At 34.8% G+C, this 16,206-nt stretch overlaps 1 protein-coding gene across 4 annotated transcripts; it reads left to right on the top strand.

Annotated features, from left to right (window-relative positions):
* The first annotated feature begins 988 nt into the window (after positions 1-988).
* On the top strand, positions 989-15,229 carry LOC107962295 (SWI/SNF-related matrix-associated actin-dependent regulator of chromatin subfamily A-like protein 1). Of its 4 annotated transcripts, XM_016898614.1 has the most exons (24): positions 991-1,288; positions 1,414-1,468; positions 1,566-1,660; positions 1,737-1,792; positions 1,902-1,977; positions 2,087-2,153; positions 2,326-2,392; positions 2,547-2,613; positions 3,454-3,537; positions 3,631-3,672; positions 3,769-3,924; positions 5,057-5,134; positions 10,066-10,134; positions 10,234-10,299; positions 10,396-10,524; positions 11,070-11,126; positions 11,576-11,665; positions 11,800-11,865; positions 12,469-12,537; positions 12,613-12,717; positions 12,869-12,994; positions 14,386-14,444; positions 14,552-14,588; positions 14,726-15,229. In XM_016898614.1, exons 1-24 carry the CDS (start codon positions 1,136-1,138, stop codon positions 14,921-14,923), a joined length of 2,067 nt encoding a protein of 688 aa, XP_016754103.1. In that variant the 5' UTR covers positions 991-1,135; the 3' UTR covers positions 14,924-15,229. The 4 variants fall into 4 exon arrangements, with proteins under 4 accessions (XP_040971255.1, XP_016754105.1, XP_016754104.1 ...); XM_041115321.1 differs by lacking the exons at positions 14,386-14,444; positions 14,552-14,588; positions 14,726-15,229 and adding exons at positions 13,547-13,620; positions 13,742-14,349 and having other exon boundaries at positions 989-1,288; XM_016898616.2 differs by lacking the exons at positions 14,386-14,444; positions 14,552-14,588; positions 14,726-15,229 and adding an exon at positions 13,742-14,349 and having other exon boundaries at positions 989-1,288.
* The last annotated feature ends 977 nt before the right edge of the window (positions 15,230-16,206 follow it).

The raw sequence follows: 16,206 nt of genomic DNA, 5'->3' as shown, positions 1-16,206 counted from the left end.
GTTTATTGGTATTTTAATAATATAAAGGTCAGACTTACTGGTACAAAATAGGTGCACTAACATGCAATATTTAGATAATTTTATTCAATTAGTGGTTAAAAATAACAAAAAAAGCTAGAATTTTATTTTTATTATTTTTGTTTGGAGTTTAATTATGATTTGAAGTTTTTTATTGTTGTAATTTCAAAATAGATGTTCAATAATTTGTTTAATATTACTTTATATTAATCACATAAAATAAGAAATATTATATAATATATTAGGATAAATATGATATTAACTGACTTAAATATAGTTCAAGATTGATAGTAAAATTTAGGATGATAGATTTAAGTAAAATATAAAAATATAAAAATTAAATTTGTAAAATAAATTCACTAGTGAAAAACTAATGGATGAAATTGGCAATAATTAAGACATTTTTCTACATTTATTTTTAAAGTTAATTCTTCATTGTTGTTGTTGTTAAAAAATACTTCCTAGAAATGTTGTTTTAGAAAAAGTGCATTTGAAAGTATGGTAGAAAGTGTTGTAAAAAATATGACTTATTAAATTTTAATATTTTTTTATTGCTGAAAAACTTGTGATTGAACGTTAAAATGTTTTCTTTTTAACATGATAATGAAAAATTAAAAATTAGTTAAGTTGTATGACATTTAAATAATTTAATATAATAATACATAAAATATAAAATTTAAAAGTATTTAATATAAATTATTTGAAAAATTAATCATACATAAAATATTTTAAATTTTTAAATATAATAATTTTAATATTATGAAATATTTAAATAATTTAATATAATGATAAATAAATTATAATTTAATTTAAATTTTTTTATAGTTAGTATAAATAAAAATATTTTAATAAATTTTCTTCAAAAAGTAAAAATCAGCTACATCCCAGCTTTTGTTGCAGTTCTTAATTAATTTAAATAGCATGAATAATATATACCAAATCAAAAAGAAATTAAAATTAAAATCTTATTCTATATTGTCCAAGATATTTTTGAAGAAAATCTCCAAACAGAGGAAAAAATTCAAAGCAAGAACCAAATAATGAGAAGTATTTCAATTTCTATTATATAAGAAAGGGAACAAAGACAAACTGGGCGCGAAACAACTGGTTTGCAAAAATGGAGTTGGATGAATGGGAGTTGAGCGTTGAAGAATTGGATTCTCTTGAAAGAGATGCTCTCCAGAAGATCTCTCAGCAACGCCACTCTTCTTCTTCTTCCTCTTTGTCTACCAATCAACAACAACCCGTCATCCATTCTCTTTCTCACAAGGCAATTACTTTCTCTTTTTTGCTTTACTTTCCTGGGGTTTCTTTTTCGATTATGATTCTCGGTTCGTTTTCAGTTTTTTTTGGGTTTTCAGTCTTCCTCTCGTTTCATTTATGATTATGATACAGGGTGAAGTTCCGTCCAGAACATTGCCTGCATCAGTTGCGCCCAAAGCGAACCCTGGTAAGTTGCTTTCTTTTCATTTATGTACTTATTACTTCTGTTGTTCTATATAAATGTAAGGCGCTGGCATTGCTTTGAACATATTTCTGTTCAACAGCTGATCAGTGCTCCAAGGAACAACTACCCAAGGTTTCTCTCAAATTTATTCTCCACGCCACTGGAAACATTGCTGCAAAGTTTCCCTATAATCAGGTAAAATACATTCCTTCCTCAGACTGAAAATGCTTTTACTTTTGCACTTACCCTCTATGTTTTTATCCTTACTTAGGTTTTAGTAGATGCTTTTCGTAAGATCCCTAAAGCCACTTGGAATGCAAAAGAAAGGTTCCTCTTTCACTCTCAATTTATATCTGCCTTTTCTTTTTCATTGCAATTATGACTCAATGGTTGGTAAATTCAGCCATAACCTGATAAGATGCTGTTGAACCCGCAGATTATGGATGTTCCCACAATCATCTTTGTCATTGGCAGAAAAAGTTCCTTGTGAAGTACCTGGTTGTAATATTGAGGTCATGGATAATTTCATTTTGTTTCTCCTCACATTAAGAACACACTACCTTGTTGCTAAACTGCTGTGTACTTCAATATAGCTGAATATTTTCTTCTAATGTTATCAAGGTAGAGAATTTACATCCCTTGGTGCAACGTGCTATTGCAGCTGCCTCTGCACTGCCAGATCTTCAAGGTAATTTGATATGTGCGGAAGAATGTTTCCTTGCAAGCTTTCCTTGATAGACCATTACTCTTCACTTGTTGCCTATATTTCAGTTTGCTATTGGTATTCACTTTTATACAATTATGGAGTTTGTATTTTTCCCCTTATGTCTTGGCTTCTTCCTCTCTTTTTTTCCCTCAAGAGTTGTATCACAGGATTCCTAAGTCTATTGAGTCAAAGCTTCTACCGTTTCAGCGGGAGGGTGTTAGGTATGTGATAAGTACTGTGGAGAGTTTTCCCCCTCAAGCTTTTCTTTGTGATGTACATGAATTGGTGCCTTTTTCTAAGAAAATAAGATTTTACCTTCTCTTTCCATGGTCTTATTTCTGTGATGCTTTTACTATAGGTTATTCTTTTCCTCAGGTTTGTGTTGCAACATGGAGGACGGGCACTTCTAGCTGATGAAATGGGACTAGGAAAGACTTTACAGGCAAGAACTTGTTCATATATACATACATACATACATATTTAAATCTGAACTGTTCTGTTCTGCAATACATTTATATGAATTATCTAGCTACATAGTGGTCCACACTTGGTTGTAGCTCATTATAAAGAGTTAAAGACAGAATCTGCGACCATTCTGAGGTTTTTTCCTTTCTTTGGGCATTCTTGATATGCTTTGTCGCTTCTTGATGACAGCAGTGTGTATATAGTTGAAACTCATGTTTTTCTAATTTATTTATCATGTATTGACATTGTTATATTTTCTCCCCTGAAATTAAAATTATAAAAAAGGTTTAGTGTATTATGACCTTTGAGATGGTCAATATGTTGATAACTAGCAATTTTTGGTTATGGGTAGCCATTTGAATCTTTTATTTTATGTAGTATAATAAGTAGCTTTTTTTTTTTTTACTTTTATGATTGGTCATTTTTCATTTATTACACCAGCCATGAATCTTTACCATTTTCTTTTGGAGTTCTATGATATTGTTGTTTTTCACTCAAGGAATGATATGTAGTAATGCTTCCACCTATTTATCATTCTTCTGTCCACAGACAACCTATTATAATAGAAAGATGTCTCAAGGAGATATATTGGTGTTTGATGACTTGCTCTTAATTGTTTGGACTTTGGAGTTTGATGTTAAGTATTAAAAAGTTGTGTTTTGATCACAAAAAACTAGAATCAAATTTTGAAAAGATCATGTTGTTTCAATATTCTTTGAAAGTGTAACAAAGAGAACATGGTTTATATTTATTCTTTGAAAGTATTATATTTATTTTCTGTTTGGTGCTGCATATTAAACCCTACTGGACTTTGCAGGCTATTGCTGTTGCTGCATGCATTCGTGACTCTTGGCCTGTTCTTATACTTGCGCCATCTTCTTTGCGTTTGCATTGGGCTTCAGTGAGTTCTCATCAACTTCATGTTTAAGGGGTTTTAGGATTTTTTTTAGTTCTTTATTTTGGGAAAATGCTTGTACTTTTTTCCATTATGCAGATGATTGAACAATGGCTAAATATTCCTCCATCAGATATTGTTGTATGTTCTCTTGATTCCTTTTCATGTTTCCTTTTACTTTTATGACTTGGAACAAAATTGAAGAAATACTGGAAAAGATACTATCAACATTTACAGGTTGTTTTCTCCCAAATGGGTGGGTCAAACAGAAGTGGATTCACAATATTATCCTCAAATAGCAAGGGTGATATTCATCTTGATGGCCTTTTCAACATCATCTCCTATGATTTAGTAGCAAAACTTGAAAATGTATTAATGGCATCTGAGTTCAAGGTGAGTACAATCTTTTTACCTTTCAAGTTTTATTCTATCTTTTTATGTTTTGCATTTTATACATTTCAATATGTTGTTATTGTCACCTTGATATAACTATAACTAAAGGGTAATAGTGAGCAAAGACAGTTTAAAATGCTGAAACTAGTAAGAAATAAAGATTTTAAGATAGTCCAACTTTGATATGGTGTCTAAACTGCCTATTTTGTAGAAACAGGTAAATGATTAGAACGGTGGGATGGATGGTCCGAAAGTTAAGAAAACATGGAAACTGATAACCAATAACTAATCCAAAAGTTTATAGGTCAATTTTTACTATTCAATCTCCAATAATGATTGTGTTTTCTGCTTGTATATATTTATTTATACTATACATGACACTAAGATGTTATGGACCTCCAAAAATAATACCAAATCATGAAGATGATACGACTCGTTTCTTAAATAGTAACATGTATTTTTTACTAAAAGATCTTGGGTTATTTTAGTGTTGTTAAGAGCGCAAGGTGCATTCTAGGCATTATTTATTGCCTAAGGCGTAAAGCGCCAAAAGGAAAAACAAAAATCTCAACAAAATGAAGTAAGGTGCAATAGGTATGTTTGTGTTTGTGATTTTATCTTATAAAACTACAAAATTATCCTTTTCTTGTGTTGCCAAATATGCATGATTCATCTTATGGTCCCATGACTTTATTGAGTATTAGATATAGTAAGTTTGATATTATCTCCTTTTTTATTAGTAAAGGTGTAGTATTTAAAAAAAAAATAGTCAGACGGCTTTTATTGTGCCTATTTCCTTACAGAAAGGCACAGTAGTTGTCTGCCTTATCAAATACTCCTTGCCTGAAAGGGTTTAAGGTTCGCACCTAGGTGCACTGCTTAGTTTATAAAGAATGAAAATGACTGCAAAAATCTTTACAGTTTTCTATGTTAAGGACTTTATATTTTTTGGAAGGCCATAGGACATTATATTTTGCAGGAACAGTTTGACTTGGTTGTTTGTATTTGTTGGGAATGTATGTTTGTGTGTTTTGAGTACGCCACTCTTGCATGAAGCTTATTGATGTCCTGTTTACATGGTAATTTTTCTTGTTTGCATATGCTTCTACCATTGATTTTCCCCTTTTTGTAGGTTGTGATTGCAGATGAATCTCACTTTTTGAAAAATGCTCAAGCAAAGAGGACAACTGCTTCCCTTCCCATTATAAAGGTATTTCTCTTTTAATAAATGATGATGTGAACTTAAATCTACCTCTTTATTGACTATATTCACACTTTAAATATATTGTGAATACCTTAATTTGCTGAATGAAAATTATTCACCTTAAGCCACAACAGACACTTGGTGTTTTCAAATGTTATCGTCGGCGAATTGAGTTGAGTAATCGGAGGGAAAGAAGAAAGAACAGAAAAAGAGAAGGAGAAGAAAACCAAAAGAAGGAAAATGGCCTGCTTTTTTCATCATACCCTCCTTGCTGTCATAGGAGGTTAAAAAAGTACAGTCAAAACAGATAACGGCTGTCAAAAGCAAAGACAAAACTTACCGTTTCATTTAAACGGTCCTCTGTACACTAAAATCGAAATTAAGCTAAACGCAGTGTTTAATAACAAGCAAAATTAGAAATTAAAAACAAATTGAAATTGGCAGACTTGAAACTGTGAGCTCCATTTGGTTTGTATCAGATACTCCCTTCTCAAATAGGATCCTTGTCCTCAAGGATCAAAAGCAGGGTACATCTGCTGTAATTCTTGTAAGTCCTCCCATGTTGAGTCTTTTGGATAAGTGTTGAACCATTCAACCAGCACCTCTGTTGCAGCCTGATTGCCCTTCTTGACCATCCTTCTGTCTAATATTCTCATGGGTTCCTTGTCGATGACGCCATCAGTCCCCACTACAGGTAGCATAGATGAAGTTGGTGTCTTACCAATGTGCTTTTTGAGCTGGGAGACGTGGAACGTAGGGTGAATTTTTGATTCGACTGGTAAGGTTAGCTTGTAAGCAACTTGACCCACTTTTGCTTCTACAGGGAAGGGTCCAAAGTATTTAGGAAAGAGCTTATGATTCTTCCAACTTGTGGAGTGAATGTTGCCGAAACTCTGATCAGATCTCTTATTGTTGGCAATCTGTCTCAATCTCTCTTGAGCCTTTTTCAAATGGAAGTGAAGAAGCTTCCTCATGACTTCTCTATTTTGCAAGCTTCGGTCTACAGTAGCTATATTGGAAGAGCTAGCTAGGTAAGGCAAGTGTAGGGGTGGTGCTTGACCATAAAGGGCCTTATATAGGGTGGTATGGATTGTTGAGTGGTGTGTGGTATTGTACCACCATTCAGCTAAAAGTAACCATTGCACCCACTCCTTAGGACATTCGGTCACCATGCATCTTAGATAACCTTCTAGACACCAGTTCAGAACTTCAGTCTGTCCATTTGTTTGTGGATGGTATGCTATTGACAACCAAAGTTTAGCTTCTAATCCTTGAAACAGTTCTTGCCAGAAATTGCTCACAAAAATCTTGTCCTGATGTGATGCAATTGTTTCAGGAATACCGTGCAGCTTGTAAATGTGTGCCAAGTATTCTTGAGCTACAGTGATGGCTGTGAAAGGGTGTGTGAGAGGTAAGAAATGCCCGTATTTTGTGAGTCTATCAACTACCACTAGGATGGTGTTTTTGTTGCAGGCGACAAGTAAACCTTTTATAAAATCCATGCTGATAGCCTCCCAAGCTCGATCGGGGATAGGTAGGGGCTGTAAGAGACCAGGGGAGGCAACAAGGTCTGCGTTGCACCGTTGACAAACAGGGCACTCTTTGACCCATTTCTGTATATCCTTGGTTAGGCCCTTCCAGTATACTTGTCCGAATATTCGTACTTTGGTAGCGTGCGCCCCGAGTGACCTCCCAATGGGCTATAGTGGAAACATTCGAACAGTTCCCTCCTGAGTTTTATGTCGTTCCCTACAACTGCCTTCCCTTTTCTCCTTAGTACCTGCCATTCCATGAATATTTTGGATGCCTCTGAGGGTCTTCTTGAAGCTTAATGCATACTTGGTGCAGCTTGGGGTCAACTAAAGTAGATCCCACTACTCTCTTCCATAAGTCTGACCATGAAGTACTCCCCACACATTGAAAGAGCTGTCCCTCGAATTAGTGGGCCTTCCTAGACAAAGCATCGACTACCAAATTTTGAGCACCCTTCTTATAAGTGATGTAGTAGTCATAACAGAGCATTTTAACGACCTATTTTTGTTGAAATGGAGTAATAGCTTGTCGATCAGCTAAAAATTTCAAACTTTGGTGATCGGTCCTGATTTGGAACCTCCTCTCAACCACATAGGCGTGCCATTTTTTTTACTGCCAAGAGAATCGCGAGCATTTCCTTATCATAGATGGAAAGTGCTTGATGTTTCATTCCTAACCCTTTGCTAAAAAATGCCACTGGTCTCCCTTTTTGGTGTAACACGGCCCCGACCCCTTGACCACATGCGTCCGTGTCAATGCAGAATTCTTCATTAAAGTTAGGCAGGCATAGCACTGGTGCTTGGCATACTGCTTGCTTTAACATTTCAAAGGCAGCTTGGTCATGGTTGGTCCAATTCTAGGGAGTGTTTTTCTTGAGTAAATTGGTCAACGGTTGAGCCATAACCCCATAGCTTCTTATGAATCTTCTATAGTAACCCAAAAGGCCTAAGAAGCCTTTCAATTCTTTGACCGATTTGGGGGTGGGCCAATTTGAAACCCTTTCTACCTTTGCGGCATCCATCGTCACCTCTCCTGCAGCTATAACATCCCCCAAATACTTTGCTTGACAAACAAATGGTTGTCCCTCAAAAGTTGCAACACCTCTTGTAAATGTTCAGTCTAGCTGTTGGAATAGACAAGTATATCGTCAAAAAATACCAAGATCGACCTTCTTAGTAAATCTTTGAAGATAGCATTCATCACTGCCTGGAAGGTTGAAGGTGCATTGGTTAAGCCGAAGGGCATAACCAGAAATTCGGATTTGCTAATGTCTCCCTCATACATTCGGATTTGGTGATAGCCCGATCGAAGGTCCAATTTGGAGAAAAAGAGAGCTTGTCCAAGCTCATCTAACAGTTCTTCTATGATGGGTATTGGAAAATGATCCTTAATGGTTAGTTAGTTCAAGCGGCGGTAATCTACACACAAGCGCCAACTCCCCTCTTTTTTCTTAACCATAACAACCGGTGAAGAAAAAGGGCTGTTACTATCTCTTATGATCCCAGCGCGTAACATCTCCCTAATGAGCTTCTCAATTTCTGTCTTCTGTACTGTAGGGTGCCTATAGGGCCTCATATTCACCACCTTTGTCTCGTCATGCAATGTTATTATATGATCTTGTGTTTTGACAGGGGGAAGTGTATCAGGCATTCGGAATACGTCGTCATATTCTCTTAAAAGTTGTTGCAAACCTGTCGAAGTAGATGCAGGTGTCATTTTCAGCTTGGTGTGTTGTTCGGCAGCCAATATCATGGGACAAGGACCGAGTGGTGTCATAGACAAGCATTTGGACATTTGTTGACCCGTCAGTATATGTTAGCCTCCAGGTTGAATACCCTGAAGCAAGTAATCGTGGCCCTCGTGTTCGAACTTCATAATGAGAAGCTGGAAATTCCAAGTGATGGCTCCTAGGGAAAGTAGCCACTGTATTCCTAGCACCAAATCGCAACCTTTCACCGGAAGGACCATGAAGTCAGTTACAAACTGTAGCCTTGTGGTTGCCACTTAATAGCTCGACACCGTCCCCTTGTGTACAAGCTTCCCTTATCAGCAACCATAATCTCCATTTTATTAGCTGGTTCCACATATAAGTTACCTCTCTTGACCAGTTTGGAGTCCACAAAGTTGTGTGTGCTGCTCGAGTCTACCAGTATTATCACATCAATGTGCCCAATTCTAGCTATAATTCTCATGGTGTTATGCCTTTGGGATCCCTATAAGGCATGCAATGAGAGAACAGGAGGGATGGCTTCAACTTCGGGTTTTGTATTTTCAAGCTGTTCGGGACAGTCTCGAAACTCTTCCATTGGTGAGGTTATGGCCTCCATTCCTATTTCATTGTGAGATCCCACCACTAGCTGATACAATTGGGACTTCACGCACTTGTGTCCTGGGGTATACGTTGCGGCACACCAGAAACATAGCCCCTTTTTTCTCCTATCTTCCATTTCGGCTTGGGATAAGGACTTGGTTGGAGTGCGATGATTGTTTAGAGGTGGTTTCAGTTTGTTATGGGTTGGAGAGAGTCCTCCAGAGGTAGGGACATGACTGATGGGTTTGGGGTTAGGAAATAAAGGTTTAGAATAATCCCCACTTCCTCTCATCAAAGAAGGCCTTTTGACCATGTTTGTAGATACAATGCCTTCGACATGTCTAGCTAAATAAAAGCTTCTAACAGCGTTTGAGGTTTGAATAATCTAAGGTACTGGCCAACTTCCACTTTAAGATTACTTATGAATATGCTTTAAGCGTAAGGTTCGGGCAGGTGTAGCTGGTTGAAAATGCTTACAAATTGGTCCTGGAACTGGTCAACAGATCCCTGTTGCTTTAAGATAGCCAACTCAGTCATCGGGTCGGTAAAGTTGGAAGAGCCGAATCTCTCTTGCAGCCCACGAGCATAGGTTTCCCACGATAACATTTGAATCCCTCCATGTCGTTGGCTAAAAAAATGGTGCCTGTCCAATGCTTTTCCTTCCATATGAAGCACAACAGTTCTCACCTTATCTTGTTCCAATATACCTTCAACTTCAAAAAATTGCTCTAATTTCGACCACCACCCTCGGAACATTTGGTTTGTATCATCAAAATGTTCCAGTTAGCTAATTTACTGATTGAAGCGGACAAAAATTTTATATAGACAATGTAAAAGGCCAGAGAAATACTGTTTCACCACTCAGGTAGTATGATCATGACAAATTGCCAGGGTGGGTGGGATGAAGCAAGCAGCAAGAAATTTTCCAAATAGAGAAGAAAGTGCTTAAATCAAATGAGCTTGCTGATTGTTAATATGGATGAAAAGAAGCATGCATGAATAAACATAAATAGCTAAAAATATTATGAACTATTTTACTGCATCTTTGATTCCTTTTAGTGCTTCTTATTGTTGCTTTTGGTTGAAATTTCAGAAAGCTCAGTATGCACTATTGCTTACTGGAACTCCAGCCTTATCCCGCCCAATTGAGCTGTTCAAGCAGGTTCTTTAATTGCTATGTAGGAAATATGGTTTGCAAGATTTTAGAGCTTCCTGAAGTTGCATTTTAGTAATTCTGTCAAAATTTCTGTACAACTGGCAGCTGGAAGCCTTGTATCCTACTGTATATAGGAAAGTGTATGAGTATGGTGAGCGATATTGCAAAGGCGTAAGTGACATTCGTTTGAGGTTGACAGATTTTTGAACTTAAGGGTTGCCATTACATTAGGTATTGAACAACATTTTTCTTGTACCAATCTTCCAGGGAGTATTTGGAACTTATCAAGGTGCTAGTAACCATGAAGAATTGCACAATTTGATGAAGGCTACTGTCATGATCCGCAGGCTTAAGAAGGATGTTCTTTATCAGCTACCCATGAAGCGTAGGCAACAGGTACGGATATATGCTAAAGTTCTGTTGTCTGATCTTCCTTTTCAGCTTGCTTGCCTCATATTAGTGAGCTTCATATTGAATATTTGAATTATAAAAAATGTTGCTTTTGGCTATAATCAATTACATTATACTTTTCTTGTCTAAAGAAGTAAACGAAGTGGGAACCATCAACAATTTATTGGACTACATAACAACAAACATTTTGAAATTGAATAATAAGATTAATGATGCAACTGCAGTCTGGTTGGAAACTTTCAAGACATGCATCCAATTCTCATGTAGTTGTGGATATCAATTAAGCATATCTTCTTTTGTTCTTTTGGAAATTTATTAAATCTTGGCATTTAGGATAAAAAGTTGTTTTCTTTTGGCACAAAAAGATTTCCTAGTCAATGTTGTTCATAATATCCAATTTTTATTTCACTGGGTCACTGCAGCCATTGATACACGTATATGCATGTACATTATACCATTGTACGAGTGTTTTCTTGTACATTGTTGATCTCCACTTTAACTTGTTTTTGTAATTTGAAATAAATACTCAGGTGTTCCTAGAATTGGCTGAAAAGGATATGAAACGGATCAGTTGTTTATTTTGTGAGGTAAATTCAATATGCAATTGTTGTTTGTTAATTTGAATTTACTCTGAATCAATGCTGGAATTGCAGTTCTACATGGATCTTGAATTTATTGGACTGATTTGTATAATACATGATATATTAATATTGATAATTTGATATAGATATTGGTTGATCTTGTAATTCAGTTTTTTGCTGATACATCAATAGATCATTCAGTTTGGACGCTTGTTTTCTACTTTTAGGTTCCCATTTAATTAGGTTCTTGTATGCTGATGTGCCTACAGTAGCTCATACTTTTTTTTTCTTTCGTATATCAGTGACTTTGCCATCATGTTTGAATTCATATGCTATAATCTTAATGTAATTCTGAGGTGGAAAAGTGTATGTTATTTATTAGCATTGAGTGCGTTCTTTTGGAAGGTTTTTCTAGAGTGATACGGATCTAAGAGTGCCACCTAACTGCTTTTTAGTTGGAGGTTGTAAAGGGCAAAATCACCATGTGCAAGTCAGAAGAGGAGGTTAAATCACTCAAACTTGTGCAGAAGAATCTCATAAATAAGGTCTTTATAAATATTCCTCATTTATTCTGAGTTGAAATAGAAGACACGTGCAATTTCTTTTGTAGTATTGCCATCTTTTTCATCTATAATTGAAGCTAGACTAAATTCCTTATTATTCCATCCTCATCGTCCAGATTTATACTGATTCTGCTGAAGCCAAGATCCCTGCAGTTCTAGATTATCTAGGAACTATTGTTGAGGTACGTTTTATACTTGTCTTAATAAATCTGTGCACTGCATAATTGTACGCAGGAACCATTTTTTGTAAATACGTCTCATCATGATTAAAGATAATCCATATTATAGTTATAAGCTTAATTCTTTTTTTCCCTGAATCCACCATGTTAATAGAAGCCTATCACTAATACAACTATAAGTTCCCAAATGTAACTGTTCTAACAATTTGCATATGTACTTGCATGCCAGTTATTAGATGTGGAATGTGTTATATCCAAGTTTATTAGCTTATCTGGATCTTCTTTGGTTCTGATTCTACAGTACCATCCTTGTGAAAAATATCCTTCAAGATCTGAAATTCCATCTTAAAATTGATAAAATATAATATGGTGATCTACATTTTTTCTAGATATTGAGTTCCTCTACCTCAAAACTTGAAAGAAGAGCCAACGAGGATACCTGACACCTGAAATATTCAACCCTCAATGTTCTTAATATATGTTCTCATGGCATGTCTTTGCAATCGTGATTCTCCTGTTTGCATTAACCTTGTATTGTTCTTCTCATGATAGATTTTATTACTTATTGGTCCTTACATATTTATTTGTTATAAGTAATTATTGCAGGCAGACTGCAAATTTATAATATTTGCGCACCATCAGCCCATGATTGAAGCAATGCATCAGTTTCTTCTTGTAAGGCCACTTAAATTCATCTTGAAATTTTCTCAAGATTTGACTCTTTTCTTATAAGACGTTCCAAACTTACAGAAGAAGAAAGTAGGTTGTATTCGAATTGATGGTACTACCCCCGCATCCTCAAGGCAAGCTTTGGTTAATGATTTTCAAGAGAAAGATGCTATCAGGGCAGCAGTGGTATGGCTGCTTCTTTATATATGTACATATTATTTCTTGTGATTCCTCCAATAAGTTTTATGTTTCTTATTTTTCATTTTCAGTATAAATCAGAAAATCTATAGACAGACATTATTAAGTCTCCGTTTTCTTTTTGTATTGCTGGTTGCAGCTTTCTATCAAAGCTGGAGGTGTCGGATTAACTTTAACAGCTGCAAGTACAGTTATCTTTGCAGAGTTGTCATGGACTCCAGGTGACCTGATTCAAGCAGAAGATCGTGCTCATAGGATTGGCCAGGTAAACCGCAGACCATAGCAATTATGTCTGTGATGAATATCATTTTGGACATTATGCAATTTATGATCATGATATTTGCATGACTGAAGCTGGACTCTGATGAGTACTTAAAGTTTTACAATTACAGAAGACAAAAACGATGTATATGTAATCTGAAAGTCTCATTAGAATCTCCAAAATATCAAATATTTTAGAATATCATTTTCTCATGAGTCAAAACATAACACCTCAACCCTAAATTAGTTTTAATATGTAGGTAAGCCCTTAACTGTAGTTGAAATGTAAATACCATATACAACCTTAAAGCTCTAATACTGGGAAAATTCTAATTGAAATGAAATAATATGAATAATGTAATCTGAAAAATTGTTAATGTATATTAAATTGAAATTGAACTCAAGAATATAATAAAATATACAAATAAGATAATTTTTCAAATAGCTTTCTTCCTTTCTCCGTTGAGTCACCTTTGAGTTTCATACATGACCCTTAGCCCTTTCGTTTTTTCACCAAATGTTGAGTTCTCATCTAGCATTTTGAGTTGCATTTCAGATTGATATGCTTGTCAAGAGAGGGGCTATTGAGATAGCGATAGTACCAGATAACTAGGGATGGCAAGGGATAAGGTAGATGTGGATATTTGTGGATATCTGATATTGGGGATTCAGATATTTTAATTACTATACGTAGTGGATATTGATATTATCCCTCGAATATCCATCATTTGATTCTGTTTTACTTTTGCAGATAATGGATTCGGATATCAATTATCCAAATTTACTTTACTTTTAGGGATAACAGATGTGAATTTGAATTCAGATAATCAAATCCATTGTCCACTTTGTAATTTTCTATTTTAATTTGACTTACTATATTTAGTGAATTTCTGATATTCAATGAATATTTAATTTGCTATTGTAATACTTGAATTTAATACGAAAATAACCAAAGTCGGTTTTTAAAGTTATACAGATTCGGATTTAGATATAATAGAAATTGCAAATATTCAAACTTGATGTCATTCGAAATTCTAAATTCATGCTTATGACTTATTATGTAGCCAATTTTATGCAAGTCTGAATGGACTGTGCTTTAAGGTTGTAAAGGACAAGAATCTCATTACTCACTGATTGGTGCTTTAGCTTTTTACCTATTGCTAAGCCTTAAAAGTTGTAACGCAATCACAATTTATAGATTCGGGATCAATGTTATTAATAATCTACTAATCTTGCATGGAAACAGAGAGAAAAATTGCTTATCACATATGTTATCTATGACTTATCTGGATCAAGAATTTTTCTAATTCTGTTATCGAATGCATTTCCTCTCACTGCTAGGTGTCCTTTTCATTTTTTTTTTGTTCTCTGACATGTATGTCTTCACATTCTTAGGTCTCTTCAGTGAATATATACTATCTGCTGGCAAATGACACGGTTGATGACATCATATGGTATGTGCTTTCCGTATCTCATTTGGTAAACTCGGTCTCTCGGGAATGTTGACACACAGATGTGATAATGACGTTTATTACATCTGATTATTGGTTTACTTTTTTAGGGATGTTGTTCAGAACAAGTTGGAAAATCTGGGTCAGGTAATTTGTTTCTCTTTCTCTCAATCACACATTCAGATATATGGCAAAGTATCATACTAATTTAGGTGGTTTCATAAAACAATGTTCATCTTAATTTCCTTAAGTTGGTCAACTGAACTCGAATTATTTATGATTAGATGCTTGATGGCCATGAGAATTCCTTGGAAGTTTCAAGCAGCCAAGAACACAGAAGTCCCACAAAGCAGAAAACTGTCGACCCGATTCACCAAGGAAGTCCAGGGAAGCAGAAAACTCTGGATTCTTTCATGAAGCGTTGTAACAACATGGATGATGCTGAACATCAATCTAAGCTCAAATACCCCAGGAACATGTAGAGATCAGGCAGGTGGAGTTGTAAATTTTGTACCAATGGAACACATCATCCTCTTGGTCTACACTATCCGATCATATGTATCATCATCACTTAGGGTTAATTCTGGGAACGTAAGCTTCCTTTGCCATTATCTTGAGAATGGAATACATGCCTGAATTTTAAACGTTACTTTTTAGGTCTGTAGTTTTGCGTTTCTAACAGTGTAAACATATTAGAATTTAGAGGCTAATCTTAATAGGATCTTTTCCACATTCTTTTGGTAATGTGATATTTTTGACAATTTTATTCATATTTTTAATGATCTCAATTATTTTACTTAGTGATAATGAAAAATTTAATCATTAAAGTTTATATATATATTTTTATCAATTTGATCATTTGGTGGTTGGAAAAACAAGTTATTGTGGTGCACAGCAAAATTTTAAAATTTTTCATGAATTTCTATTTATACAAATAAATTTCTATCAAATTTAGTATCTATGTTCCTGAGTGTTAACAGGTCATAAGTACATAGATTTGGGGATTATAGCTGGTGAAATACTTAAAAATGTTGAATTTTTAAAAAGATTACAAGATTAGATTGGTTTTTGAAAAAATTTTGGGATTAGGTCGAAAAAACGAAAATGTTTTTAGCTAGAAGTGTTTTTCATAACAGCTATCCCCACCAATGGCAATTTAAATAGCTGTTTAACCCTCCCCTAAACGTATTTTTTTATATAAGCCCTTAATTCCTTTATTTTTTAATTCAATCTTAACTCATCTTTCTCGATCTCAAATCTGTCTTAAATTTCTCTCAATTCTCTATTAATTTCTTACTCAACTTTTATTCCTCTCAACTCTTTTTTTTTTATTAAAATTGTATTAAGGTTTTTTTAAATTAGTTTTTTTGTATTACAATTTATTTTGTATTTATTGAAATTAGTAATGACCAAATCTCTAATTTGTTTGGATAACAAGCACATATCGATCAATCAATTGTAAATGGTAAGAAAAATTTTTATTATATTTAATCTAATTGAATTTAAATATTTTCTTATTATACTGAAATTTAATATTTTGTATGTTTTTCTATATATATAGTCGGAAGATCAAATTCTGGAGACGTATATTCATAATCTACCTGCTCCTCTATTGTCCTTAACAGAACCATACTTGAGAGATGCGAGATTTTTGCACATGGCCCGTATGGGTAGGGTTGTAAATTGGACCCCACACTTGTAAATGCATTGGTGGAAATGTGGAGACCTAAGACGCACACATTCCATATTCCATGCAGCGAGTGTA

Source organism: Gossypium hirsutum, chromosome A06, assembly GCF_007990345.1.
Source record: "Gossypium hirsutum isolate 1008001.06 chromosome A06, Gossypium_hirsutum_v2.1, whole genome shotgun sequence".
NCBI lineage: Eukaryota > Viridiplantae > Streptophyta > Magnoliopsida > Malvales > Malvaceae > Gossypium > Gossypium hirsutum.
Note: the sequence above shows the minus strand (reverse complement) of the source record. Positions and strands in the feature narration are given on the sequence as shown.